At 36.3% G+C, this 23,628-nt stretch overlaps 1 protein-coding gene across 1 annotated transcript in view; it reads left to right on the top strand.

The window, feature by feature from the left end:
* cyp7b1 (cytochrome P450, family 7, subfamily B, polypeptide 1) overlaps positions 1 to 23,628 on the top strand; it is a 60,855-nt gene that overhangs the window by 28,884 nt on the left and 8,343 nt on the right. The window contains exons 2-3 of the mRNA XM_066720399.1: positions 20,162 to 20,298; positions 22,796 to 23,395. Coding sequence (XP_066576496.1) covers positions 20,162 to 20,298; positions 22,796 to 23,395 — 737 coding nt within the window. The remainder of the gene's footprint in view (positions 1 to 20,161; positions 20,299 to 22,795; positions 23,396 to 23,628) is intronic.

The following is a 23,628-nucleotide window of genomic DNA, read 5'->3' as shown; positions in this document are numbered from 1 at the left end:
GTAGAGGTTTCTCATTTTATCTTAATCTTTGACATGGAGAAGGGATTTATGTGATAGTAACTAACCTCCCATGATGTGAAAACGTCTGCTTACTCCTTTCTAATTTCAACAGTCATTTCATATAGAATATGAATATGTGTATCTATTACAAGCTTACATTTTCATTGTATAAAGACTCTTTCTGCATGTGTACTGCTTCAAAAGGCTTTAGTTTTGTGGATCTGTTGTAAGTGGTTATAAACAATCTGTAAACATGTTATGCATTTAAACTGTTAGTGGTCATAACATATGACTTGGGAAATATGAGTGTGAACTCTTTATAATGTAGCAATGCAATGACACAGAAAAACACTGCAGACTACAAACACCTAATCTGACAGAAAATACAGGTATTTGAGCCCTGCAAACCAGTACTGTTAAAGTTCGACAAGAGTTTCTTAACAGCTTTTAGTGATCTACACTTCCAGAAACGGTGAAAATTAATTTCTGTAGCCTATGACATTATATTTTCCTTTCCTTTTAGACTAACTCGTTAGGTTAAGTCCCAGCACACCGGTGCTGCAGCACGCCCTGTGGTTTTCAGTACTGGGGTGACAGTACTTTAATAAAAGCCAGCCCCCTTTACTTATTACTCTAATATATTTCTGTCTTCAAATTTCCCTACAGAATGCACAGTGAGCTGTAAAAATGAACAGTTCTTTTTCTTCCTTTTGATGTGCTGCTGACAGGAGTCACTTTGATGTACTTTAGAAGCATGAATTTTCTATCTGTTCTGTTTTTTTCCTGGGGCTTCATCTATGCAGACATTGTGAGCTGTCATTTTGCGACTCTGTGACATTTTTGACACATAACGGTTTTGACAAGAGCTGGACATCAGCCGCAGTTCAGAATCGGCAGTGCCTATTTCTTCAGGTAAAGTGCCTAAATGTCTGAACGTGTGATAAACAATTGTTAACTTTTTGTGTAACAACCACCCCTGTAGTATAAAGGTAGAGCACCTGGGACAGACTTTCAACTAATGAAAGGTACTATTAGTAGGCAGGCAAGACACCGCGTTGTCACCCTAACTCCTATGTTTGTGGCCGAAATAAAGGGGACACTGTTGTCTGAAATACACCAAATAAAAGGGAGAATCGGCATGAACTATTGGAGTATTAACATCCTGAAAAGAGAATTCAACAGCAGGATATGTTGAAGGAAATTATTTCAAGATCTTGTCAGAACGGGGAATGCCATGTTAGGTTTATTAAATACAATCCTAGCGGCTGTGAACATATAAGTGACTAAACCTAGTTGACATATGTTAAGATCTTACTCATGTTACAGTTGTCTGTACATATCAGAAATTAGATGTTAGATTTGTATTTATTTATTTTATTTTATTTTGAAGCATACAAATCTTTGACCTAGGAGGACGTTGGTCCTTTTCTAAATTATGCTACCAGAATATCATGAAAGGAATGTCTGGTCTCCAAGGACATTGGCTGTTGGTTTGGTCATTAAATTGAATGTAAAAGACTGATAATAGACTGGAAAAACAGGATTTGTTTTTTTCTAATGTGAAAGCAAATGCATTCTGGTTCTCTTGGAAATGAACCAAAGTGAACCAAACTGTGGAGGTGAGGTACTCAGGCACACAGGAACTGCCCAGGCTTTGCTGAAGCCCTACAGACTACTAAACAACAGAGCAGTACACTGAAACAGCACTAACTTCTTGGTATGTTCAGTTTCTTCTGTATAAATAAAGCACCAAATAAAGCAAATGCGAAGTAAAACCACAGTATATCAAATATTCTCTTGTTAATATAGTAATTAATAATAATTGTTAATATGTTTAGAGTGTATTATGGATATATTTCAAATATAAGAACATAAATTAAAAATAAAACCTGAAATATCTTGGTTGGATAAGTATCCAGCCCCTTTGTAATAGCAATCCTAAATTAGCTCAGGAGTAACCAGTCGCCTTTGAAATCACACACCAAGTTAACTGGCCTCCACCTGTGTAAAATTGTAATGATTCACATGATCCAGCAGCCCCTGTATGTTCTCTCTGCTGGGTAGTGCATTTCAAAGAAGAGACAAACATGAGCACCAAGGGGCTTTCAGACAACTCCGGGACAAAGTTGTTAAAAGGCAGAGATTTTGAGAGCATATATTTTACTGCATTTTAATTCCAGGCTATAAATCTACAAAAGGTGACAATTATGAAAGGGGGTGTAGAATTTCTATTGGCAATGTATACTATATACATCAAAATGTAACCTTTTGATTTGTCTATCCTTTCACTTAGTATGGCTAGTCAGACAAATGCGAAGGTCTAGGTAAATGTTGCAAGCTCTGCTTCAAAATAGATGGCAAATGCCTGCTTAGAACATGAGACCGAAAACTAGTAACTAATGGATGGTAAGGTCAGTCAAAATCAAAATGTGAAAATTGGAGATTGAAGCACTGATACATTGGCAGCTTTTTTAGTCTGGCCTTTGATCTTTTACACTGAGATACTGAGTGGAACATGTGCATTCAAAATCTGAAAGTACTGTAGCCCTTTCTCCCAGCAGCAGATGCTCTTGAGTGATGGGAAAATCTGTGAAAGGTGATGGGGTCAATTAGGCATGAAGAAAAAAAAAACTCTTTAAGAGGAAATCTGTACATATTTGAAAAGATTCCTAATGCAGTTCAATTCAACCAATTCCCTGTTTGTTTATCTTCATAACTGTATACCATTTTTACATATTAATTTGTGCTTTTTATTGCTTTATACATTCTTGCATATTGTCGTCTTAGTGACATCACTGAGATTTTTTGCAGTGCAAGAATGTTTACTGTAAGTTAATGTAAAATCTATGCCAAGGCAGATTTTAATGTTATTTTAACTGGATGGAGCCACAACACACTGTTTGGTATTCTGTATCTAAAATAAGTTAAGAATCTACAATGTCACTAATTTGGACAGGGTTTCATCTTAAGTCCTCTCAAGAAGATTGCACATCCACATATTAGTCTATTCTGCCACAATACAATAATGTTGTCCTAAGATTTTTAGTTTCAACTTAAAGCAGCAAACCTAATGTACTTAGATGCGGAAATACATTATTATTATTATTATTATTATTATTATTATTATTATTATTATTATTATTATTATTATTAATTTATTACCAGATGCCCTCATCCAGGGCGATTTACAAAATATAAGCGCAATACAAAGTGCAAAAATTCAGGCATAAAACATTACAAATTGTATACAATATTTGGGGTCTTACATCCTGGATTGTAAAAGCTGAGTGCAGACATGATGTTAGGTCACAGTCAAGGCCAAGGAAAAGGGAGCATAGGGGAAATCAAAACAACCAAATACGAGTACTAGTAACACAAGGCAAGTAATATAATAAAACATTGTAAAGTGCAATCTTACAAGAGAGTAAATGACTAAATTACAAGTAGAGTCTGAAAAGATGTGTCTTGAGGAGGTCAGGGAGTCTGTTATTTTGACTTCGGTGGGAAGGTTGTTCCACCACTTAGGGTTCAGGGATGAGAAGGAGCAGCTCTGGTGGAAGGAGAGTGGAGAGGAGGCAGAGTTAGTCTTCTGGCACTGGAGGAGCGCAGTGGTCTGGAGGGGATGTATGGGGAGACGAGGGTCTGCAGGTAACTTAGTGAATTTTAAACCACAGTGAGAGTAACAGTAACAATATGGTTTACCTACAATATTATACTCCCTGAAGATATGAACTGTTAACAGTTTAATGCAATTAGTGACAAAAGGTAACACATAATATATAGAGACTCATTTTTTCTTTCCTAGTGATTTTGAAACTTGAAACAATGTCTAAATCCCTGCAAAATTCACAGGCGATATTGAACAGTCTTGTTTGATTTTCAATCGAAACCTTCAAGATGTTAGTCGAGCTACATGAGTGAAACTGATTCGCTAATCAAGAGAATTTACAGGTTAATTATGATGTCCCTTAAAAAATAATTAGTGGTATTTAAAGGTAAAACTAAAATACAAAATCAATTTGTCATATAAGCAAAACTCAAAGGTTCCTGTTATCATTAGGAATTCATACATGCATACATACACTCACCTAAAGGATTATTAGGAACACCTGTTCAATTTCTCATTAATGCAATTATCTAACCAACCAATCACATGGCAGTTGTTTCAATGCATTTAGGGGTGTGGTCCTGGTCAAGACAATCTCCTGAACTCCAAACTGAATGTCTGAATGGGAAAGAAAGGTGATTTAAGCAATTTTGAGCATGGCATGGTTGTTGGTGCCAGACGGGCCGGTCTGAGTATTTCACAATCTGCTCAGTTACTGGGATTTTCATGCACAACCATTTCTAGGGTTTACAAAGAATGGTGTGAAAAGGGAAAAACATCCAGTATGCGGCAGTCCTGTGGGCGAAAATGCCTTGTTGATGCTAGAGGTCAGAGGAGAATGGGCCGACTGATTCAAGCTGATAGAAGAGCAACTTTGACTGAAATAACCACTCGTTACAACCGAGGTATGCAGCAAAGCATTTGTGAAGCCACAACACATACAACCTTGAGGCGGATGGGCTACAACAGCAGAAGACCCCACCGGGTACCACTCATCTCCACTACAAATAGGAAAAAGAGGCTACAATTTGAACAAGCTCACCAAAATTGGACAGTTGAAGACTGGAAAAATGTTGCCTGGTCTGATGAGTCTCGATTTCTGTTGAGACATTCAGATGGTAGAGTCAGAATTTGGCGTAAACAGAATGAGAACATGGATCCATCATGCCTTGTTACCACTGTGCAGGCTGGTGGTGGTGGTGTAATGGTGTGGGGGATGTTTTCTTGGCACACTTTAGGCCCCTTAGTGCCAATTGGGCATCGTTTAAATGCCACGGCCTACCTGAGCATTGTTTCTGACCATGTCCATCCCTTTATGACCACCATGTACCCATCCTCTGATGGCTACTTCCAGCAGGATAATGCACCATGTCACAAAGGTCGAATCATTTCAAATTGGTTTCTTGAACATGACAATGAGTTCACTGTACTAAACTGGCCCCCACAGTCACCAGATCTCAACCCAATAGAGCATCTTTGGGATGTGGTGGAACGGGAGCTTCGTGCCCTGGATGTGCATCCCACAAATCTCCATCAACTGCAAGATGCTATCCTATCAATATGGGCCAACATTTCTAAAGAATGCTTTCAGCACCTTGTTGAATCAATGCCACGTAGAATTAAGGCAGTTCTGAAGGCGAAAGGGGGTCAAACACAGTATTAGTATGGTGTTCCTAATAATCCTTTAGGTGAGTGTATAAACTGAAAGTATTCATATGAACCAATAGCTATACAATTAAATTGCATAAAAAGCTGTTATTTATTTATTATCTAAGACAAAATAAATTCAATGAGTAATACACTCAGAACTGCAAGTGCTAAGAGAGTGCAATGATTTCATTAGATCTTCAAACTTCTATCATCAGTATTTAAGATGACAATTCAGTGTTTTTTTTTCATTGAGGGTTTTGACCATATGAAATCTCAGGCTTGTAGTTAACCTTTATCTTTAAACCATAATAATGCAGAAAGGCCATCATTATTACTAGGGATATTATGATTAAACAGTAGCTGGCATGTTGATTACTTTCTTATTCTCCAGATCAGTTACATCCATGTGGTTTGATTGACATCTTCAGGTTTCTGATTGAAACCCAAGCAAGTTTGTTGTTAAATTTTCAATGTGAATTTTGCAGGGCCTCAACAATGACCTTCATCCACTGGGGATCATTTTAGTCCATAGTGTGTCTTGGTGCATTTCAGTTTCCATCAATCACGCAAAGGTTTCCAGTCTCTGAAGAGCTATAGTGGCCCCACACCATGATGGAACCTCTACCATGTCTGACAGTAGGTGCAGTGATATGTTCATTGTTGGCCTCTCCTTTTCTTCTCCAAAAGACCTGAAGAATTCAGCATTTTTCTAATTTGGCCATAGGATGTCACAGAACCTTTATGACTTGTTGATGTACATTGATTCTGTGCATTTAGTTTTGTGTATTTTTATGAGAAGAGTCATGCACCATGGCCTACGTGCATTGATGCCCTGTTCTCTTACAAACTGATGCTCCAGATATTGTCCAAACATTCTGAAGTCATCGGCCATACAGTCTAAGTATTCCCAAACCTGATCCAAACTACCTGTGTCATCTGGTTTCTGTTTCAGCTGAGCTCTGTTTAATTCAATCTCTAAATGAACTAACAATTAGATCCTTTAGTATTGTTCAGCTGTAAACAATTGTATGTAGTCAGGTAAAGTATTATGTTTTTGTTGTTAATCTGAAATGTACATCTCTTGCTATAAAATGTTAAATTTTCAGTATGGTGACTCCCGTGGCAAATCCAGATTAATGTCCTATTGTGGATCTTTGTTATTTTACATCTTATGCCTGCAGTTATGAATACAGACAATCCTAATATAAATGAACACAAATGGCTAGGTTTAAATTTAATAGACATGACAGTGAATCTCAACTATTAGATCATGTGCAAAATATTTTTTTTCAGGTAATAAATGACTATATTTTCAGAGAGAGGTCATATTGGTAGAATAGTGATCGCGCCCATCTTACCCCTCAGGGCCACACAGCCTGGCGAGTAACGCTTCCAGATCTACAAGTCTGCAGCTACAGAGTGAATATTTTCACCACGGAAAACTGCAGGCGCTTTTTACAGAAAACAAATCTCTACATCTATCCATCAAAGAACAAAATGCCATGGGCTTTATTTCAAGCACAAAGGACATATTGAATGTGATACAGTAAGCTAAGATCGACACAATCAAAATTCTGGTAAATGCCCAATTTGAATCATGAAGAAAATTCTTAAGTATTATTAAGAGGATGGAATACCACTCGCAACAATACAAAATGACACCAAACAGACAGGGATTGCATTCATGGAAACATGCTTGTGGCACATCTGAAATTCTGTCCCTTTAACAAATACAAAAATCTAGTTTCATTTTATGTATATTTGTTTCTTAAAGAGCAGAAGCAGCCAAAAAAGGGATTGTTTCCAGAATGTATTAAGCAAGAGAACCGTTTCAGATAAACACTCTAGCTTCAAACTAGCCTTCATGCTTGGTGTTTCTATTTACGTTATACATGTGATAGATTTCTGATATAGCTGAGTTTTGAAGGAAAACCAGTCCCTGAAGCCACCTAAGTTACCTCAAGTGTATAATAATGCAAGAGTCCCTAAGGTTACTGGAACAATGGAACATCAGTTGAAAAACAACAACCCACCAATAGGGAGCATTTACTGGCAGTTTGCTTTGCCTTAAAAGATCTTTAGAGGTTATAGCCTTATTATGTCCTTTAATTTTGTATTATTTTTTCTTTTGTTAAAGTTGATTTATAAATATGTATTTTAATGTGTTTCCATATGTACATAAGATTTGGTATATATTTTATTATCTGTATTAAACATTTTATGTATTTATTTGTAATGCTTCACTTTTCTGCTGGTAAGTTCCACAGCAATCAAGATTGTATAGCATCATCTGGATGCCCTTCATACTGTTGTCTCATTTGTTCACATTTTGCTTTGGTGACATATGGTGCAGGCACTCGGCTTTTAAAACACGCCAATGCTAATATTTTAAGCAATGGATTTAGCTAAAACAGGCTGAAAATTATATGCAGTGCTATCACGGTATACATGTGTACCTTTTTAAATGCAAAGTGTGTATGGCGCCCAGACAGATTTCAGTTAAGGTGTGAAGTTAAGAAAATCTATTCAGCTTTTTTCTTTATTTTCCTGTCAATATAAGCTCTTCCTTTAATGACATTCAAATTCAAGGAAGAATTTAATGTTAATTTCTGTGGATTCACATTTTTGTCCTGTCACTGTGAAAAGGAAGGGTGTGTTCCTGCATTTCAGTTTGCTCTGGAGGTTGATATTGTCAATTCTGCCTCATGGCATACATCCATTTGCCATCTTGATGTTTTTTGTTTTGTTTTGTTTTTTCTACAGCAAAGTATCTGCAAGGAAATGACCGGTCCTTTTTCAAATCCCTCAGAGGTTTTTGCATCTTCGGTAGCAATCATGCAGTGATCTACTTATACTTATAGGGTGTGGCCTGTACTCACAGTACACTTAAAAACAGAGCTGTAAGTAGCAGTTATTATCATTATTTTGCATCTGCATTCACTCAAAAAACAGCTGTTGAAAGTTGAGAGCGATGCAAAGTGGCAGGGCCTGGAGATGTTCTTGTTCATTCAGCTAACTCTGTTGTGATGTGATGCCTACTGGCAGGGTTGTGTGGTGAATTCAACATCTTTGACAGCCATCAGCCCAACTGACCAGTAGTCTACATTTTTGTGTTTTAAGGGGAAAGATAAGAAAAAATTAAATTTCCATACCTTCTGTTTTGGAGCCACTGGATCAGAGGCCGCTGCCAACAATCATCTAAATCAATGCCATGTCAGCAGGTTCTTCAGTCCGAAGGTCACTCAAACATCTGGCCCCACCGTCTTGTCCTTTAAGGTTTGTCACAGGGCAGCATCTGTTTATAGATACTATCTTAACATCCCTTTGATTACTTTGACAGCAAAAAGAAGCTTCTATCACCTCTGACGTGCTAAGAGATACATGTATATATCCTAAAGAACCCTTTTCCACAAATTAATTTCATTAATGCAGTCAAACTAACTCTATTTTTAATGGCAGAGGTAAAGAATCTTTAAATACCAGAACTTGGAACTTGGTGTGTGCAAGAGGTTATACAATTTGAAAAGAATACAAATTGGTCACATTCATGGAAAAAATACAATTCTTAATTTTATGATTCCTAAGTATGGTCTCCTGGAACCCCAGTTTCCTCAGCTAGTTGTACAATGGTTCTAGTTATGACAGGTGACAAATTGATCTCAGGCAGTCTTGACATGCTTAATAGACTAGGGCTGCAGGTATTAAGGGCATGGTCACCTCTCTCTGGGCCACCTTTGTAATCAAAACTAAATGTGTGTGTGTTTATGTGTGTGTGTATATATATATATATATATATATATATAAGTATGATTTGGATGTGCTTTAGTACATATTATTCCTATATTTACTGTGGTTAATGTGGACTGAACAGTTGATTCCGGTAATCATTTTGCAAGGTCAATAAGTACTCTTCTTGTTTTTAAACTATACAACTGCATTTTGGACCATAGACTGTGCATTACTATAAATCATAATGAAGACTTGTGGCAACAAAAGTATATTGCAAACTAGGTGTAATCCTGAATAACCTGAGCTGAGCTTTGTGCTTCTTCATTTGTGGCCCAGGGTTGTGTGGTGAATTCAGCATCAGATTTGTTTAATCTGACCCTGTAAATTCAACAGTATATATGCAGAAATACACAAACTAATAGGTGTGCTCTTCTTAACTGACTATTTCCCATGTAGCAGTTCCCAGCATCCAAGCTGCACCTTGAATTCTATACCGTATGTTTTAAGATGTGCACATTTATATTCATGTGTGTGTGTAGAAGTCCATAAGCCTCTTTTGAAACTCAGAGATTGTTAATGATGCTATTATTTTGATAAGTAAGGTGAAGTTTGGGGAAAAAAATCATATGTAAAAGTTGAACAAGTATTGTATAAATATGTATGGCTTATGTGCCTAAATTAAATTTCTATGAATCATTTAATAAAGGTTAAAATGTGCCTTTTTTAATGCATAATGGCAGTCCCTGCTGTATATCATGAAGTTTTAGTTGTCATTATAATTGCATCTGCATTGTCTCTCAAGGGAGAGAATAGAAATTATTGAATATAGAGTGAGTGATGCAAGGAACTGTCAGTGGGATCAAACAGATGTTGCAATCAGAAGGAAATATACAAATCTTGAATTAAATATAAAATCTTATAAATTGAGAATGCAGGAAACAGTGAGCAGGAATTACCTAAAAATAAAGACTTTATTTTGTCTTAAAGGTTTTTATGATGTAGGCCTATATGTATGTATTTCTGTTATTCTGGTTTTTTTTTCTACCAAATAAAGCAAACCTGCTTAAAAGGAGAAAACAAAATATCCTATTTTTGTTGTTTTATGTACCAGAAGGGAATTTGTGTCTTTCACAAAGAGATGCTCCATAATTAACCTTATTTTCCTTTTCTGGCATGTCGACAGCTGTGTAGAACATATTGCAAATTCATAATTTAAATAAAAGAGGGTTCTAACCCAACATTTTTATGTCAAAGGTGTTTATGTAATTGCAATGTTTATTTTAAAAATGAAAATGTAAAAAAGAAAGCAACTTGACAGAATCTCTTCGGAACATGAAGTGACCTTAAGTATTTTGTTTACTTTCATTTTTACATTACTAGATGTTTGTAGTTGAAGAAAAATTGTAGTGCCTTTAAATATTTAAAGAATGTCTTCAGAAAACAGCTCATTGCTAGAATTCAGTTAAATTCAAAGGAATGATGATTATAAAATGAAGTAATGTGAAGTAAATATATAAAACAAACTCCCTTTATACACATTATTAAATGTTGCTGTTTATTTATTAACATATTAACATACTATATACCTCCAATAATTCATACTTGTTTGCTTGTGTTATCTGTGTTTTAAAACTGAACAATTAGCATACGTTTGATTTGTTTATTTAGATTTGATCTTGTCTGAAGAAGAAAAGGTTTTGTCCATTAAAATAACATCAAATTGATCAGAAATACAGTGTAGACATTGTTAATGTTGCAAATGACTATTGTAGCTGGAAACAGCTGATTTGTAATGGAATATCTACATAGGTGTACAGAGGCCCATTATCAGCAACCATCAGTCCTGTGTTTCAATGGCACGTTGTGTTTGCTAATCCAAGTTTATCACTTTAAAAGGTTAACTGATCATTAGAAAACCCTTTTGCAATTATGTTAGCACAACTGAAAACTGTTGTGCTGATTAAAGAAGCAATAAAACTGGCCTTCTTTAGACTAGTTGAATATCTGGAGCATCAGCAATTGTGGGTTCGATTACAGGCTCAAAATGGCCAGAAACAAAGAACTTTCTTCTGAAATTTGTCTGTCTATTCTAGATCTGAGAAATGAAGGCTATTTCATGCGAGAAATTGCCAAGAAACTGAAGATCTCGTACAACTGTACAAGAGTGGGAGATTTGTACAGGGTAAAAGCGATCTTGAAGAAGGAAGGCTAGCACTCCATTTTGCAATGCCATGCCAAACCCGTTGAATGGCGCTTGATTGGAGCCAATTTCCTCCTACAACAGGACAATGACCCAAAGCACAGCTCCAAACTATGCAAGAACTATTTAGGGAAGAAGCAGTCAGCTGGTATTCTGTCTATAATGGAGTGGCAGCACAGTCACCAGATCTCAACCCTATTGAGCTGTTGTGGGAGCAGCTTGACCGTATGGTACGTAAGAAGTGCCCATCAAGCCAATCCAACTTGTGGGAGGTGCTTCAGGAAGCATGGGGTGAAATCTCTTCAGATTACCTCAACAAACTGACAACTAGAATGCCAAAGGTCTGCAAGACTGTAAATGCTACAAATGGAGGATTCTTTGACGAAAGCACAGTCTGAAGGACACAATTATTATTTAAATTAAAAATCATTATTTCTAACATTGTCAATGACTATGTTTCCTATTCATTTTGCTGTATTTCTTATTCAAACTAATTTCATGTATGTTTTCATGGAAAACAAGGAAATTTCTAAGTGACCCCAAACTTTTGAGGACTATCCTGGTTTAAAGAATGTTTAAAATTGGAAATCAAGGATTGAATAAATAAGATATAGAGTTTCTGTTTTGTCAGTATGATTCAGATGTGTAACTACACTCACTATACAGATATCAGTGTCATGTTTCATTCACACTTATTACAGGTAAAGAAAACATCCTCCCTCAAATGTTGAAGCAGTACACAACACTAGTGTGACAGCAATTTATATCCCACAGTAACAAAATTCAGATACCATAGTAGCCATAGATCAGTTACAAACAAGACCACTAAAATGCTGGATTTGTAAAAGTAAACAATTTTTCTGGTATTATAGTATTGCACAGGATTGTATTCTGCACAAAAGAGTTTCAGGAAACCCAGTATTTGGTCAGTTTTGAAGGAGGGAGAAAGCAATCTGCTACTGAGATAGACAAGCATGTTACTGCCTCACTGAAAGGCCCCACTCTGTTCATCCTTGGAACTACAGCAGAGGGCACATGTATTGCAATCATATCACACAAAGGACATTTCTGTATGCATGTCTTGGATGTGTAGCAGCATCACAAATAAACACAAATGACAAGCTCACGTACATCATTGTATCACAAATAAAATAAGTCTAAACTTTATGGCAGTTGCATGAATTCAAACACAAACAGATCATTTAAATTCCCCTTTGAAGGTTATAGTTAAACAGCACATCTCTTGATTTGGTTTATTAATAGACTGAAAGGCAAACACAAGCATGACCTGATCCTTCTTTTGTGCGCTTCTGAGCCAAACAATATTTTATATTGCATCTTATTTACAAATATTAGATTTTTCGATAAACAAAACTATATTTACTTAAAAATGAAGAACTTGCAGTTTAGAACAAATTATATATATATACAGTACTGTGCAGGCAGGTGTGACAAAATGCTTTAGTAAAGAATGCTTTAAAAAATAGACGTTAATACAGTGCATCCGGAAAGTATGCACAGCGCTTCACTTTTTCCACATTTTGTTATGTTACAGCCTTATTCCAAAATGGATTAAATTAATTATTTTCCTCAAAATTCTACAAACAATACCCCATAATGACAACGTGAAAGAAGTTTGTTTGAAATCTTTGCAAATGTATTAAAAATACAGAACAAAAAACGCACATGTACATAAGTATTCACAGCCTTTGCTCAATACTTTGCTGAAGCACCTTTGGCACCAATTACAGCCTCAAGTCTTTTTGAGTATGATGCTACAAGCTTGGCACACCTATTTCTGGGCAGTTTCTCCCATTCTTCTTTGCAGGACCTCTCAAGCTCCATCAGGTTGGATGGGGAGCGTCGGTGCACAGCCATTTTCAGATCTCTCCAGAGATGTTCAAATCGGGTTCAAGTCTGGGCTCTGGCTGGGCCACTCAAGGACATTCACAGAGTTGTCCTGTAGCCACTCCTTTGTTATCTTGGCTGTGTGCTTAGGGTAGTTGTCCTGTTGGAAGATGAACCTTCGCCCCAGTCTGAGGTCCAGAGCGCTCTGGAGCAGGTTTTCATCAAGGATGTCTCTGTACATTGCTGCATTCATCTTTCCCTTGATCCTGCCTAGTCTCCCAGTTCCTGCCGCTGAAAAACATCTCCATAGCATGATGCTGCCACCACCATGCTTCACTGTAGGAATGGTATTGGCCAGGTGATGAGCGGTGCCTGGTTTCCTCCAGACATGACACTTGCCATTCAGGCCAAAGAGTTCAATCTTTGTTTCATCAGACCAGAGAATTTTGTTTCTCATGGTCTGAGAGTCCTTCAGGTGCCTTTTGGCAAACTCCAGGTGGGCTGTCATGTGCCTTTTACTGAGAAGTGGCTTCCGTCTGGCCACTCTACCATACAGGCCTGATTGGTGGAGTGCTGCAGAGATGGTTGTTCTTCTGGAAGGTTCTCCTCTCTCCACAGAGACACGCTGGAGCTCTGTCATAGTGACCATCGGGTTCTTGGTCACCTCCCTGACTAAGGCCCTTCTCCCCCGATCGCTCAGTTTGGCCGGGCGGCCAGCTCTAGGAAGAGTCCTGGTGCTTCCAAACTTCTTCCATTTATGGATGATGGAGGCCACTGTGCTCATTAGGACCTTCAATGATGCAGGACTTTTTTCTGTACCCTTCCCCAGATCTGTGCCTCGATACAATCCTGTCTCGGAGGTCTACAGACAATTCCTTGGACTTCATGGCTGGGTTTGTGCTCTGACATGCACTGTTAACTGTGGGACCTTATATAGACAGGTGTGTGCCTTTCCAAATCATGTCCAATCAACTGAATTTACCACAGGTGGACTCCAATCAAGTTGTAGAAACATCTCAAGGATGATCAGTGGAAACAGGATGCACCTGAGCTCAATTTTGAGTGTCATGACAAAGGCTGTGAATACTTATGTTCATTTGCTTTTTTTGTTTTTTATTTTTAATAAATTTGCAAAGATTTCAAAGAAACGTCTTTCATGTTGTCATTATGCGGTATTGTTTGTAGAATTTTGAGGAAAATAATGAATTTAATCCATTTTGGAATAAGGCTGTAACATAACAAAATGTGGAAAAAGTGAAGCACTGTGAATACTTTCCGGATGGACTGTAGATTATATTTATCAATTAACAAAATGCAAAGTGAGTGAACAGAAGAAAAATCTACATCAAATCCATATTTGGTGTGACCACCCTTTGCCTTCAAAACAGCATCAATTCTTCTAGGTACACTTGCACACAGTTTTTGAAGGAACTCGGCAGGTAGGTTGGCCCAAACATCTTGGAGAACTAACCACAGTTCTTCTGTGGATTTAGGCAGCCTCAGTTGCTTCCCTCTCCATGTAATCCCAGACAGACTCGATGATGTTGAGATCAGGGCTCTGTGGGGGCCATACCATCACTTCCAGGACTCCTTGTTCGTCTTTACACTGAACATAGTTCTTAATGACTTCGCTGTATGTTTGGGGTCGTTGTCATGCTGCAGAATAAATTTGGGGCCAATCAGATGCCTCCCTGATGGTATTGCATGATGGATAAGTATCTGCCTGTACTTCTCAGCATTGAGGAGACCATTAATTGTGACCAAATCCCCAACACCATTTGCAGAAATGCAGCCCCAAACTTGCAAGGAACTTCCACCATGCTTCACTGTTGCCTGCAGACACTCATTTGTGTACTGCTCTCCAGCCCTTCGGAGAACAAACTGCCTTCTGCTACAGCCAAATATTTCACATTTTGACTCATCAGTCCAGAGCACCTGCTGCCATTTTTCTGCTCCCCAGTTCCTGTGTTGTTGTGCATAGTTGAGTCACTTGGCCTTGTTGCCACGTCGGAGGTATGGCTTTTTGGCCGCAAGTCTTCCATGAAGGCCACTTCTGACCAGACTTCTCTGGACAGTAGATGGGTGTACCAGGGTCCCACTGTGTTTCTGCCAATTCTGAGCTGATGGCACTGCTGGACATCTTCCGATTGCGAAGGGAAGTAAGCATGATGTGACTTTCATCTGCTGTAGTAAGTTTCCTTGGCTGACCACTGCGTCTACGGTCCTCAAAGTTGCCCGTTTTCTTGTGCTTCTTCAAAAGAGCTTGGACAGCACATCTGGAAACCCCTGTCTGCCTTGAAATGTCTGCCTGGGAGAGACCTTGCTGATGCAGTATAACTACCTTGTGTCTTGTTGCTGTGCTCAGTCTTGCCATGGTGTATGACTTTTGACAGTAAACTGTCTTCAGCAACCTCACCTTGTTAGCTGGGTTTGGCTGTTCCTCACCCAGTTTTATTCCTCCTACACAGCTGTGTCTGTTTCAGTGAATGATTGTGTTTCAACCTACATATTGAATTGATGATCATTAGCACCTGTTTGGTATAATTGTTGAATCATACACCTGACTATATGCCTACAAAATCCCTGACTTTGTGCAAGTGTACCTAGAAGAATTCGTGCTGGTTTTGAATGCAAAGGGTGGTCACACCAAATATGGATTTGATTTAGTTTTTTCTTTTGTTCACTCACTTTGCATTTAGTTAATTGATGAATATAATCTATTAATGCCTTCTTATTTTACAGCATTTTTTCACACCTGCCTAAAACTTTTGCACAGTACTGTATATGTATTATGTATTATATATGTACTGCTTTTTAACTGCTTCTTGATGCATTTAGATTTAATTGTAGTGCATTTTACAAATAGTATGCACACTTTATAGAATGTAGCTTTTCAGTTTTCAGATGAGTAGTTAAAACATGAAACTGATGGATATCCCTGAATTGTGAGCCTATTAAACATGTTTAAATGATACCAATAAAATAGGATTTCCATTGCACTATAACTGGGTCTTGTATTTGTCTTAAACCCATAATGTGCCCCTGTATTTAAATTAATCATATTTTGGATATGTTTTAAGTAGTATGTCAATAAATATAAATATTGTGTGACTATAGCAATGTTTCAAGATATTTTGACCTCCTGTTTTGAGCCTCTTCTACAATATTCAAACAGGAACCTACAGTATACAGTATATTTAACCATTTCAGTGGGCTTGAGACCTGAAGCCTTTTAAAGGAGTCATGAGGAGAGGCAATTACTCTCAGAGCTCTCTGCCATGCTCCAGATATAAACCACCTATGGAGGAACAGGGGGGTACTAGTGTGTCCCCTTGACAACATGATCATGTTACATTAATATTGTATTTTGCATTATATGGTTGGTACATATCAGTCGCTCAACTGTTTTAAAAACATCTTGTGAATCATTATCTGATTTTGATTTAACTACTGTAGATTAAAATATTGATATCCTCTTATCGAACTATATATCATTGTTTAGCATGGAGCACAGCACTAATGCATCATCATTCAACAAATGCTGAACAAATAGAATTCATATATAAGTAGAGTTTACAGAACAATTATTTAATGGCGTTTTTTTCTACAACTGTATATCAATTTAATGGGTTCACAGATGCACATACATGTAATTTTAAGCAGAAAGCAATACCAGATTTTAAATGAATATCCATAATAATAATGTGGATAATGATATACTAGTCCAGCAGTCTTTTTGTCCTTTTGCTGGTGTGAGAGTGTACTAAAATCTAAAGAACTCATAGGCAAGCCTCAATAATAAACACATTTTTCCAATTCCACTTAGCCCTTTAGCCTTCAAAATTGCAATGCTTTTATTTATGTAAATCATTTGAGTTCTGCATGCTTGTATAAGGGGAAACAATTGCTCTAAAGCGATGGTGTGTACTTTTCTGCCAATTTAATTTCTGTTTTGCTTATACGTGGTCTATATGCATGCTTGAATGTACGTGGCTGGAATCTTTGCAGCAGAGGGCCTAGTGCCCAAACATATCACGCTCTTGTCTCCATATGAATGAGACAATGTCAGCATCATTTGCAACAGAAATAGTAGGGTGATGTAAGCAAGTATTGACATACCCTTTGAATTATGCCTTAATTTGTCTGTAGTGAAAATTATGAAATGATACACCATGGTTTTGTGAATCCTTGGCAAGCAGTTGTGGGTGGCCATTTAAAAGGCAAATGTAATCAGCTTTGTTACATTTTATTGAATCTTGGCAAGCATCTTCGAGGTAGTCCTAAAAAGATATGACACAAAAATTATAACCATTTGCCTTAATTTGTCTGGTCACAATGAGAAAATATCTTACAGACAGGGAAAATGACAAAAAGGCTTACATTTAATGAACACACAGTATAAAAATAACGTTAAGTCCAATCAGTGATCATAAAACTCAAAAGTCACTTCTGAACCAAGGGCTTTGAATGATCTAAATGCTTATCATAACAATTAATGATGTACATAATTGTTACATATTCAGCCAAATTACATTTAATTAAGGAATGAGACCTTTTTATTAGCCTTTTATTTGTTTTAAAAGGAAATAATCCTAATGTAAATTTTAAACAATACTAATTATTAATTCTGATCATTCAGGACCAATAATTAATTAAATAAATAAATAAATATGTACATGTTTATTATCAACACAATTCCAATACAGAGAGTTATTCTGTTATTGTAGGCCTATATGTAGATATCAGTTTTAAACTCTTCATACATTTTTCAGCAATTGGATATCAGAACACTCACAGCCCTGATATTCTTTGAAATAATAATCCCTTGTTGGGGGGTCTTAAGAATCCATTTTAGTTCTGTAAAAATAACTAAACGCAGCTGAATTGCTACAGAACCCTGGGGAGTGACATTTCCATGGATAGCCAGGGAAAAATAATTTTCTTGGTTAACTCGGCATGTTTACCAGCTTGACAACAAAATAGTGATTTTCTCATTTCTGTATTTATGCTTTAAGGATTACATTGCTGCTGAAAAAAATGAAGATTATGTATAGGTCAGACAAAAGATTACTTTTGGCAATATGTTGTAGAATATTTTGTAGACACCAAGATTATAATTTTTTTATCTGGGCTGGAAATTAATCAAATGACTGTCTAACTGTAAACAGAAGGTTAATATTAGACCGAATACAAATATCTTTGTAAACTGAAGCTGAAGGTATTTCTTAATGTAGGTATAAAACAAGCAAAGATAAAACAAATACTAGTGCCAGTTTTAAATTCATTTAAATTCAAAGATGTGGAACTAATTAGGAATAAGAACAGAAACCAGTAAAAAAAATTGTTTGATCTGAACTGGGTTTATTGAATGTGTAAATGTATAGAATTGTAATGACATTTGCATATCATTTTAAGCATCATTCACAAATTGCATACATTGTTTAAAAAAATACTATTTGCCTTTAAATAAGTTTAATTATTAATTTGTTATGTGAGGTTTAACCATGTAATGTTTCAGCAAGCAATGTATGTTGAATTTGGTTTTACAGTAGAATTATTTATCTGCAGAAAAAAGGAGTGCAGTTAAGGTAGATTTGCTGGATGTGTGCTCTGTAGGTCGTAAGTTGAATTAGCGTTATCCTTTTCCCCACAACTAGACAGGGTCCTGAAATGGCGTTTAGTAGGGTTCTGCTTATTGCTTCCTAAACTTAACAGGACTGCAGTCATAATGACCCTCATATTTGGGTGATATTGAAACATCTCCTGATGTGAGCCCACAGATCCAGAGTATTAAGTTAATTTTCCCCTGGATTTCTGAGATGCGTCTTTTTTACCCTGCGGAAAGGCTGTGAAGAATACATCTTTTGACCAAATGACAGAGCGTGGAGGGTGAAATTAGATGCATTAAATTAGAATATGACAAAAAGCCTGTCTAAATATCTGTCACAATGCTACCTATGTGGGGCACTGTCCACCCCATGAAGTGAAGGCCGACAACCGGTGCTACCTCACACACTTTCTGCGTTTTCTTGATTTTGCTTTGTATTGGCAAATGGCAAACCTCTGTAATGCTGTGCGAGCTTAGAGAGGATAATTAAGGTTATGTTGTAAACTATCAGAGGTCAAGGTTTGATCATCTCCTCTATAATCTTGGATTAGTCCTTGGCTTATTTTCATTCTGGAAGGAATTAACCATCAGGATGCTGACTTGCACTGCATTTACAGATCCATGCCTTGTATTAAATGTAACAGCAGAGCACAGAATTCATAGGAGAATATAATAAAAATGAAAGCTTGCATGATAAATCTGTAAGGAGGATCAATAGCCTAGTTTAATAAAAAAAAAGTACAGTAATGCTCAGTCTCAGTATGATTATTTCATACATTAAAATTATATATATATATATATATATATATATATTTCTCTCTCTCTCATATATATATATATATATATATATATATATATATATATATATATATATAGGCTATTAGAAAGACAACACAGAACATGACAGGTTAATCCTGCTGCATGAATTTCCATGCTGTGTGTGATGTTAAAGCTTGGGATCCCTTGATCTTTGATTAGATCTGAGCCAGTAAATATCTTGTGATTAATCAAAATGGGTTGTTCTGCATGTAGTATAAGTCACCTTCACAGATGGGATGTAGTGTCTGCATTGTTTGTTGAGATTTGCTTCATTCTTGTCTGCACCAGACTTACTTAATCTTATGCCGCTTAAATCAGATGCAAATACTGCGGTTTTAGGAAGTAAAAATAGTACCTCTCCCTGACCTGGACTGACACTGAATCAGCGCTGCTGCATGCCATAACATCTGTATCTGTGTCTGTATCTGTGTTGAACAATACTACTACTTACTATTACAACTACTTCTGCTATTGATATTTCTACGCTGGTCCCAACAGCAAGACTTTTATAAATATTATTATTATTATTATTATTATTATTATTATTATTATTATTATTACTGCTACTACTCAATTCACACCAAACAGTATAATAATGATTATTATTATCTGAATTATACTCCCTGGCCCCCATTGCATGTGAAGTCAATGTATATAACAATTTTGATACTTACACATATTATACTTATTTGTTATATAGGAGACCGGGGGAACCTCCAATTATTAAAGGGTGGATTCCTTATATTGGCAATGCTCTGGAGTTTGGAAAAAATGCCCAAATATTTCTTAATGCTCAAAAGAACAAATATGGTGACATCTTTACTGTCTATATTGCTGGTAAGTATTCCCTTTCTTTTCTTATTCTTTATATTTGATTGTACAATATTATTACTAATCGTGTATACCTATGTGCCTGTGTGTATGTGTTTAGTTTTGTCTGTACAAAACTCTCTCTTGTTTTGTACATTACTACTCATCTTTCAGCATGTGACAAGGGTCCTGTCATCCCAGTCTACCTAGGTATTGTAATTATTAGTTCTCAAAGTAGTTCATTTGGAAAATGCAAAACGATGCTTGGAGTTGCTGCCAAGGACTTGTACCCGTAATGCGATTTCACTGATTGCCATTTCCAATGTGATGAGCAAATGATTGTCATTCTGAAAAGTCGTAAGGGACATGGATGTCATCTTAATAAAGAAATTAAAAAGCACATCTTTCCAAGAGAAACAATGTAAATTCCTGACCTGTCGCAGAAAATAGTTCTCTAATTGGTTTTGTGTGGTGGTGCAGCAGAATCATTTTTCCCAAACGTCATTTCTGAGAAGCACTACTGTACATCATTGTCAACAGTTCAGATAAATCTTCCTAATAAGATAAAGATTACATAAATGAGAAAAAAAAAAAAAACAGTTTAGTGTAATATCCACTGTGAATCCTCTGGAACTCAGTTGCTTTGGACCAAAATGTGTCTGTCCTGTGCAGAAGGGGAAGTTTGCAAGATACTTCATTGTATAGTTTCTAAAACATGATTAATCAGTTTTATCTGGATAATTTGGTCAAATCATGCTAACACACAAAATAAATTAATGTCTTGGAGAACCAGTAGTGGCCATTTAAAAAATACAGATTATGTGAAATACATTAGCACTCTTAAATAAATAAATACTATATATATATATATATATATATATATATATATATATATATGAAATATGATATATAATTATTTTGTTTTATTAAAACAAATCCTTGAAAATGATTAATTGTCTTAATGCTGACTGGTTGCTCCTGCTGTCAATTCATGCAGGAGTTTAAGGTACAGTGATTTGACACTGCTGTTTAATCAGCACCTCATTTTACCATTCATGTGCTGCTTTTAGTATGTGGCTCTTTCTCCAGATACCTATGCAATCATGTGCTGACCCTGAGAATGAAATATTTCTGCATCCTGATCTGTGTTCTGTTTACCAGAGGAGGATACCAAAGCACAAGAGGTGTCAGCTGTTGAGAGCCCGACCCTGCGGGTCACAGAGGGCATGTGGAAATGTGTCTCACTCGGCAGTGAGATGAATGGTTCACTTCAAGGAGACGTGAATCCAAATTTTTCCTCTCAAAGGGAAACTTCTAAAGCTTGGGATATAATCTGACACGTAGAGTACAGGATAACATAATGATTCATATTACCTCAAAGAATAGTCTAAGTGCTGCTTTGAAATTAGATGGAGGAGATGAAGATACATCATTTATAGTGGTAAATGCTGAATGTATTTTCGTGATGGAATGATATATTATTACATGATCATTTAATTTTTGTTCTATAAAGTAATTGGTCTGCATGACCTCTAAAATGGACTGTAAACTGTCAATCACCCAAATAATTATGGGGATTTTTAAGAGAGAAGTAATTTGAAGCCCATGAAGACGACTTGTTTAAATGAGTATTTTAGATGCAGATTGTTTATTGTTTATATTGATTCTTCTGGAAAGAAAAGTTTTAACTTTTATTTAACAATAACTTGTTTGAATTGACCATTTACCACCTTTACCACCAACAAATGCATTTGGTTTAAAAAAAAAAGTTTGTGTAATCTTAACTAAGGTATCTTGTAACTGGTCTCTTGAAAATTATCATGAGCATTTCATCTGCATTGTTTGTGTGCACATGAAAGATATTTATGTTCTCATTGCCAGCATTTCTGTACCCACTTTGTCACGTCAATATCCCTCTACCTTCCATGGAGAAAATGTCTTTTTGTTTCGTATATGATTACATTTTAATTTGTGCAGGTAATTTTAGGCCCATATTTTAAGACTAGACTACAATATCTATGATTTGGCTCAGATACTTGCTTTCTAATGCTTTTAAAAATAAGTGTTGTGATTATAACAACTATACAGAACTATTCAGTAGACTTAAAAAAAAAAATCCTGAAAAATCTTAAAATAATGCATTCCTTATCAGTTGTCAGATCTAAAAGTAAAATTTCAGTAAAAGAAATACAACTTGTAAATTGAGCCATTATTTTTTCAACTGACAAATGTGATAAATGTGTCAATAAATAAGAATTAGGCAAACCTACATTCTAGTAGAGTTTAAAATGATTTTTTGTTTCTAGCTCAATTTATTATTTGTGTACCAAATTAGTGTGAGTCATGTGATTAGAATGATAAACATCTCATCGTAAATCAATAGGGTGTATCTGTCAGTGGAACTAATTTGCTAATAACTATCATTTATTAATAAATAATGATGCTGCTGATTTTGGTCTACTCATTTACCTTCCATATTGTGTTTATTCACAAAGAATAATAATTTTTCCCTTTATTTCTGCAGGTAAATACATTACTTTCATCATGGACCCTGTACTTTATCCATATGTCATTAAGCATGGGAAACAATTGGATTTCCATGAGTTCGCTGACCAAGTGTCTCCAATGACATTTGGTTATCCACCCATCCGAAACCAGAAGTTCCCTGGAATGGATGAGAGCATACATAGGTTCTATCAGTTACTGAAGGGGGACCATCTGACCTCCCTTACTGAGAACATGAGGAGGAATCTGGTATATCTGTTTCAGCAAGACTATCTGAGTAGAGAAGCAAGCTGGAGGACCGAGAACTTGTATTCGTTCTGCCATAAGATCATGTTCGAGGTCACTTTCTTGACAATGTATGGGAAGCCAGTCCACACTAACAGACATGTGGATATGGCTGCTGTGAGAGAGAACTTTGTGAAGTTTGATGCAATGTTTCCATTGTTAATCGCAAGAATTCCTATTGCATTCCTGGGAGCGACCAAGAAAATCCGAGAGGACTTGATCAGTTTCTTTTTGCCCCAGCGAATGTCAGAATGGATGGGACCATCAACATTTGTTCAGAGCAGAATAGAGCTCTTTGAACAGTATGAATCCCTTGGAGACATGGACAAAGCTGGTACTGTTTTTTTATTTTTTCCAAAATTTTATGTGAGCTTTTTGCAGAACCTTTAAAGTATATTTCCAAAACTGCTTTATCGTAATATAAGGAAAGGTTGTGTGACCTTGAGACATTTAACATTCCCATCAATTGACTAATGATAAAATGTTTTTATCCTGCAACAACCCTTTAAGATAATTGATTTTTTTCTTTTTCCTTTTTTTTTGCTGAGGTTGTAAAACAAGGTACTT

The sequence above is a fragment of the Amia ocellicauda genome, chromosome 2 (genome assembly GCF_036373705.1).
Source record: "Amia ocellicauda isolate fAmiCal2 chromosome 2, fAmiCal2.hap1, whole genome shotgun sequence".
Lineage (NCBI taxonomy): Eukaryota > Metazoa > Chordata > Actinopteri > Amiiformes > Amiidae > Amia > Amia ocellicauda.
The sequence above is the reverse complement of the archived record's forward strand: the minus strand, read 5'-3'. Positions and strand labels throughout refer to the sequence as shown.